This window comes from Phaenicophaeus curvirostris, chromosome 21 (genome assembly GCF_032191515.1).
Source record: "Phaenicophaeus curvirostris isolate KB17595 chromosome 21, BPBGC_Pcur_1.0, whole genome shotgun sequence".
Classification (NCBI taxonomy): Eukaryota; Metazoa; Chordata; class Aves; order Cuculiformes; family Cuculidae; genus Phaenicophaeus; species Phaenicophaeus curvirostris.
This window is the reverse complement of record NC_091412.1, coordinates 12,123,895-12,130,752: the sequence shown is the minus strand read 5'-3', so window position 1 is coordinate 12,130,752 and position 6,858 is coordinate 12,123,895. Positions and strand designations below refer to the sequence as shown.

Sequence of the window (6,858 nt, the reverse complement as noted above, 5' to 3'; positions counted from 1 at the left end):
TCCTGCCCTCCCTCCACGTGGGAAGAGGCAGGAGAAAGGACGGCTGCTGGAGCTGAGCCCTGGCAGGGCAGGGGGTGGCAGTGGGAGTGGCTCGGGGCTGAGGAGCGCACTTTGCTTCCCAACACTTCAGCATTTCTAACAGCAGCCTCAGGATTCCCTTCCCCGCGAGGTCCCGCTGCGCCCCCGGGCAGCCAAAGCTGCCCTCAGCCTGGGGAGCAGCTCGCAGCGTCCTGGCCCCACTGCATCCTGGGGCTTCTCCCCCCTCCCCTGCCCCCAGCAGGTGAGCCAGAGCACAGAGCTGTTCTGAGGCTGCCCAGGAGACCCAAGGCAGCTCCTTCCCTTTATTGTCATGTTCCCCTGCTCCAGACGCCAGGCCCGGGCGCTGCTTGCACAGCTCCGGCAGAGCCAGGTACCGGCTGTGCTGCTGCCATGCCCCCCGGGCCACAGCTCCGTCCCCTCAGCACGATGCGGCCGGGGCAGCGATTGCTCTGCTGTTGAGGTGCGAGGGCCCCTTTACCCCAACCACCCGGGAAATGTGGAGAGAAGGTGGGCCCAGAGCACCCCAGGAGCTGCGCAGAGGCAGCCAGCAGCACGGTGGGAATCCGGGCTCTGCCCAGAACTGTCCAGGGAACACGGTGAGGGCAGAGGGATGGGGAGCAGCTGTCCCAGGCACCAGGCTCACCGGGGCAGGGAGGCTGGCGGGACGGGAGCCGCGGGGCCCTCTGGACTCCAGGTGAGTGACTTGAGCATGGATCCAGCACCTGGCTCATTCTGAGCAGGCCCTGAGCTGTCCCACACCCAGGCTTCCAAGGAACGAGGTGAGACGCCAGAGTCCGGATGGCATCGAGGGGATGGAGCCAGTGGGGAGAAACTGTCCTGGCCCCCATGCTGCGCCCCTTCAATTCCGCTTCGTGTCTGTCTTCTTGTTCTGAAACTTCTGGTGGACGACACGGAGGGTGGTGAAGAAGTTCCCCAGGAAGAGGATGAAGAAGGGGAGGCCGCACATGAGGACCTGCGGGAGCCACAGGGGGCGAGTCAGCAGGAGGGCCCTGCCTGGGCCTCCTCTGCCCCGGGGCAGCCACCTGGGACCCCCTTACCTGCCACTCCTTGCACTCAGGGTGCTGGATCATGCGGAAGAGGGTGACGGCGTTGTAGAGCTGCCAGAACTATGGAAAAGAGGAGGTTTAGGGGAGCTCCTGCTTTCAAAGGTTCCAAGCTGTGCTGTTTCTCCAGCTCCTCACAAACCTCACGTGAGGCCAGCCCTGCCCCAGCTTGTGGCAAAACCCCAGCGAGGCGCAGGGCCAGAGGAGCTCCAGGGGGATGTTCCACCGCCTGGAGCCCAACAGCCACCAGGAGGCCTCAGAGCAGCTTTTGGCCACCAGCCTAAATGCTCGGACCAAGGAGGAACTGAACCTTAGCAGCAGCTTGGAGCTGCAGCTCAGAAGGGGTTTGGAAGGGTGCTTGAAGCCAGCACTTCACTGCACTCTGCACCTCCCCGGGGCACCTGGCAGAGCTACCAGCAACCCCAGGTCCTCCCACCACGCTGAGCCAGGGAGGTGGTGGCTGGTTTGGAGGAGCAGAAAAGGTTCAGCACTGCTCAAAGCATTTCCCTGCCCCTGGCATCCGTATCGTGCAGCTGCAGGGACCTGCGCGATGCCCAGGGTGCCAAGCGCTGCTGGAATACGGCATGATGCGCTCCCGCCTGTGCCCTGGCCTCCTGGAGCCCCCACGCTGATCCGATCCGCACGCACTCACCTGCCCAAAGAAGAGGAAGGGAAGCAGGAACGTGAGGCCTCTCCACATCCAGGACTGGAAGCCCTCTGCAAAGGATGAAGGTTTGCACAGGGACCTGGGGACGCGGCTGCAGCGGGGAGGATGGATCCCGGCCCCGAGGCCATGGAGATCCAGTGGCCACCCCGTGCCTGGCTGAGAGGGTCCTGCCAGGCTGAGGCTGCTTGGCCGCGGGCGCCTGCACTCGCAGGGAGGACCAGGGCAGGGACGGCCCGTGCGAAGCTAACGTGGCCTCCCGAGGAGCTGCCCTTGCGAGTGCTCGGTGTGGCAGAGGCTGGGGAGGTGGCAGCCCACAAGGACGTGGGGTGCTGGGGGGATGTTTCACAGCTGAAGGAGCTTCCTGGGGAAAGCTTGGGTGCTGGGAGCCACATCTGTTGCTACTTTGCACCCCGAGGGAGCTACCAAGGGCTGGTGGCCCCAGAGGAGCAGGAGGATGGGGGCATCCAGCCTAGGGGATGCTGCGACCCTGTGGGAGATCTCAGAGCTTTGGCTTCATTTGTAGCTTTTACCCTTTCTGCCACAGATAAACTGCAGTCAAGCCAACCTTGAACCCACCACCCTGAACAGAGGCACCAGCTCGCTGAGCACTGGTCTGGTGCTGGGAGGAGGCTGCAAGCAGGGACGGGCCCCACAGCAGAGGCCACAGCACGTCCAGCTCGACTGGGATGACCAGAGAGGGAGGAGTCAGACTTACCCACGGTCAGATCCATGTTGTGTCTCTCGCCCAGCGCTCGGAGCCGGTACAGGCAGCCGCTCTGATAGTGGTACTGCAGAAACTGCACAAAGCCTGCAAGGAGGGGTGGAAAGAGGCTGAGGAAAATACCAGGTGAGCAGAGCCGTGAGCAGCTACAGCCGGCTCTCCAGGCGCAGCAGAGCCAGGCAGGCACGCTCAGCACCCCAGCCCCTGCCCCGGCACGTGCGGCAGCGCTTACTCTGGTACATGGAGAAGGAGAGGAATTGGTTCCTGAACATCTGGTACATGAGCCCGTCTGGCCTGCGGAGAGACGATGCTGGCTGGGGGCACGGGGCCATGAGGGGATGCAGCCAGCCCTGCTGGCCCCACGGCTGTCTCGTCCCTGCTCCCACCACAGCAGGGACTGGAGCCCTCCCCAGGCCTGTAACGCAGGGGACGGCGCTGCCCACCCCAGGGACACTGCCTGCTGCTTTTGTTTGGGGTGCTTGGGCCAGGAGAGAGACGCGTAGCACTGACTGTTAGGGAGTGAGGTGAGGCCATGGGTGAGGGCAGGGAGGGCCCCTTGGAGCTGGCTGGGGTCTCTAACCAAGAGCCAAGGGGATGCAGACTCACCACGTCAGCATGACACCTGAGAGGAAGGTGGAGACATAGTGATGGAAAACCCACCAGCCTTTGATTCTGGAAGGCAGACGCAGAGCAGGGATTGTCAGGTCTTGACACAGAGCAGGAGAGCAGCACCCACCCAACACAGCCACCCACCAGCTCCCATGGCAAAGCAAGGAGCAGGGCTGGTTACGACACGGCTGCGCGTGGAGCAGGACCCAGGGCTGGGGCCCTTCTAACCACTGCTCCACCTTCCCTCCCACCTCCGCATGGGGAGTTCCCACTGCCCCCCAGCTCATCCCCAGCCACACACCCTGAGTAGGAGGGAGCTGCTCCCCTGGGGAGCACGAAGCTGCACCAACTCCCCTGCCGTGCAGAGAAGGATGAGTTCACTGCACACACCCCTCCCCACACAACTCACTTGGATCCGTTGTTGATCAAGATGCTCTCTCGGATGGTGAGGGTGCAGTAGTACCACACCAGGAGGAAGTTAAAGACGGCATCTGTCACCCTGGTGTCAAACACAGCCGGGTGTAAAGGCAGCAGCAGGGACACGGGCACCAACGCAGCCATCGCTGCAGGATGATGCCTACCCCCCGCTTCTCTACCACCCACCACGGCCACGGCAAGGCTGCAGCAGCCACCAAAACCACTCCCCATGCAGGGCAGCGGCCACAGCCTTTATCAGCATCTCCTGTTCAGCTCTGGACCTTTCAGGATGGGACAGGAGGACGCAGGGGCCCTAAGAGGAGATCTCTGCTCGGCATCCAAGCCAGACTCACCTGGAGTTGAGGAGGAACCGACAGGAGAAGGACACGATGAGCAAGATGATGGTGAGGTAGAGCTTGAACTTCTCATACTCATCTTTATACGCAAACCTGCAGCAAAGACAAGGACAGGTTTGGAGCAGGGTGGCTGGCGGAAGTCTCTGCCCTCCCATCCCACCTGGCTGGACAAAACTATGCTCTGTTGGGACCCTGCGGGACGCTCAAGAACAAGCCATGGCCTAAGAGCACACCTGGCTGCTTTCACACAGGTGAGACAACTCCAAGTCACCCCCAACCACGCCAGCCCAGCAGGTGGCTCTGCTCTTCAAGATGAGGCCTGGGGAATGGAGAGAGGGGACATGCTGGCTGGGCACCTCTGGCTTGGCATCCCAGCTCTCGCAGGCCAAGCCAGGCCGTCTGCATTGTCCCAGGGGACGGGGAGGGGGCTCGCCCGTGGCTGCACAGGCCTGACCCTGCCTCCCCCACGAGTCCCTGACGCAGAGGAAACCCCACACAGCTTTGGGCCAGGAGCCTGTTCAGCTTGCCAGGGTAATGGTCCCGCAGGCAGGAGCAAAAGGGGGAGCTGAGGACTCGGCTGATTCCAGGAAAGGAAGGGAATCTGCTCCAGGCGGGCCAAGCAGCCACGTGTCTGCACGTGTGGCAGCGCAGCCCGGGAGGAGCTGCTGTGTCCTGGGGCCAAGGGGATCCCATGCCAGGCGAGGTGCGCGGCTGTAGCAACGTGAGGGCCGTACTTGGCCTGCTTGCTGAGCAGCGTGACATTCACATTCCCGAGCACCAGACTCAGATACAACCTGGGGAGAGAGCAGAGCCGTTAGGACGGGAGCTGGCAGTGCCGCCACGGGGGTGAGGCCAACCTTCCCCTCCCCTGGCACCGCAGGCTGGGAACGAGCCCCCAGCTGTTTTCCACTCGGAGCTGCCAGGCAGCGTGACTGGCACAAGTGCTCTGGCGTCTCCTCCCAAGGGCACGGGAACAGGCTCCCCCCTCGCCAGGTCTCCCCCTGCACGCAGCCACAGCCCCAGGGCAGGCGAAGGCCCCACGCAGGCCGGGGAGCAAAGGGGGACAGGGGCAGCGCTGGAGGGGCTCCGCGTCCCCCAGAGCCCGACGGGGCAGGGCGGGGAGTGGGGGACAGCGGGTTTGTGCTTTGAAGGGAGGAGAGGGAGGAGTCGGTGTTTCACCCAGCAACAAGGGGCTGCTTACCCATTCTTCTTTGGCAGGTAGGCCTCCATCTCAAAGAAAACATTCTGCCTCTCTTTTATCAGGCTCTGGGTTTCTTTGATGAACGATTCCTGTTCGGGACTCGCATGGGCTTTGCATCTGGGGAGGAAACAGAGATCCTGGCATCAGGACAGCTTCTGGAACACAACCGGCACGTGCTGGCACTCCAAACGTGACCATCTCAGACAAGGACACCACAAGGACAGGGAGGATGAGCTGGAAGCAAGTCCATGACTCCATCTGCAGGGTGAGCTCCTCTGCATCTGGCTGGGATGTTGCTCGAGAAAGAAAGCAGGAATGAGAGTGAGGGGAGGCCAGAGGGGTCTCCTCGCCCTCCGGGAAGGACGGAGAGCTTTGTGCGGGAGCAGGGCAGCTCAAGCTGCCTGCAAATTCCTTGCAGGCTCTGAACTGCAAATAAGCTCAAATCAAGGAGAGGAGAAGGAAGGTGAGGTGGGTGAGCCCAGCCCTCCGCAGCACTTTGCTGCCATGAGGCCTTGGTAACATTTGCATTGAAGGCAGAGCTGGGAGATGAGCTCTACGGCCCCATTCGTGCTCTCCTCTCTCACCCTGTGCTGTCGCAGGACACCAACTCACTTTTTGAGGGACAAGGACAGCTCCTTCAGCTGCTTCTTCTGCCGTGCGATGGAGCTGGAGATCCCATCCTGGAGCTTGGTCAGCTCCTCGAGTTTCTGCTTGTACAGCTTGTGATTATCCTGGGAAGGAGAGAGCAGTGTGTGTCACAGGCCGCCCAGCCGGCCCTGGCCCAGGAGCCGCACGGGCGCATCTGTCGATGCAGCTGCTAGAATGGTCTCCAGCTTCACCTGCACAGGGGTGTGGAAAACACAGGCAGAAGGCCAGGTGTGTCTGGGGATAGCCTGCAGCCGTCCCGGTTCCCGCAGAGGCAGAAGCAGCCACTGGGATGTCCACCCCCATCCCAAGGGAGGTCTGTGTGGGCTCAGCCTGGTTGTGCCCTCGCACGGGGAAGCGTGAAAGTCCAGCTGGCAGCACCATCTCCCTCTGAGGATGCTCCCACGGCTGAGAAACCATCGACTGCAGCGCAGGGATGGGAAACGCTCGGGAAACTGCTGCTGGGGCAAGGGCTGCAGCCGCCAGGGAGCTGCTGGGACGGGACGAGTGGCTCGCTCTGCGCTCTGGGGCTCCATCCCGAGCTCCGGGGAAGCTGGAGGGAGTCCTGCTGCGAGCAAGGGCAGCGGGCGAGGCCCAGGTCCCTGTGTCGGGTAAGGCAGCCGCACCTGGGCAAGGCTGGATGCCATTCCCCGCTCTATTTAGAAAGGAAGGAGCACGCAGGGCTGGCTCAAGGCCGCTCCTCGTGCGGGTCAGCTGGAAACCAGCCTCCCTTCCCTCAGGGGCCTCCAGCCCCACCAAGCCTGGGGCTGGACCCCTCGGTAGGCACCTCCCGGCTTTAAACCTAACGTTTTATCCCCACGATCTCGAGCTGCCCCTTCGGTAACCGAGCCCCGATAGCTCCCCCCCCACCCCCACCCCGCGGCAGAGGACCGGGGCCCGTACCTGGATGCGCTGGTAGCCGTCCTGCAGCTCGCCCCACTCCTTCAAGCACTCGCCCAGAGCCGCCATGGCGGCCGCGAGCGCGCGCGCTTCCGGGGGGCGTGGCCTAAGGGAAAGGGGGCGTGACCTAAGGAGAAATGGGGGGCGTGGCCTAAGCGGAAATGGGCGTGGCCTAAGCGGAAATGGGGCGTGGTCTCGGGGAGGGGGCGGGGCCTGTACGGGCCCGTACGGGCCCGTAC

At 63.2% G+C, this 6,858-nt stretch overlaps 1 protein-coding gene across 1 annotated transcript; it reads right to left on the bottom strand.

Annotated features, from left to right (window-relative positions):
• Positions 1 to 301: 301 nt before the first annotated feature.
• Positions 302 to 6,726, bottom strand: TMEM120A (transmembrane protein 120A). The gene is made up of 12 exons (XM_069874189.1): positions 6,623 to 6,726; positions 5,687 to 5,805; positions 5,075 to 5,191; positions 4,608 to 4,667; positions 3,871 to 3,966; positions 3,510 to 3,599; positions 3,098 to 3,163; positions 2,724 to 2,785; positions 2,486 to 2,578; positions 1,756 to 1,820; positions 1,098 to 1,166; positions 302 to 1,012 (listed from the first exon to the last, which is right to left on the bottom strand). Exons 1-12 carry the CDS (start codon positions 6,686 to 6,688, stop codon positions 899 to 901), a joined length of 1,017 nt encoding a protein of 338 aa, XP_069730290.1. The 5' UTR covers positions 6,689 to 6,726; the 3' UTR covers positions 302 to 898.
• Between the last annotated feature and the right edge of the window lie 132 nt (positions 6,727 to 6,858).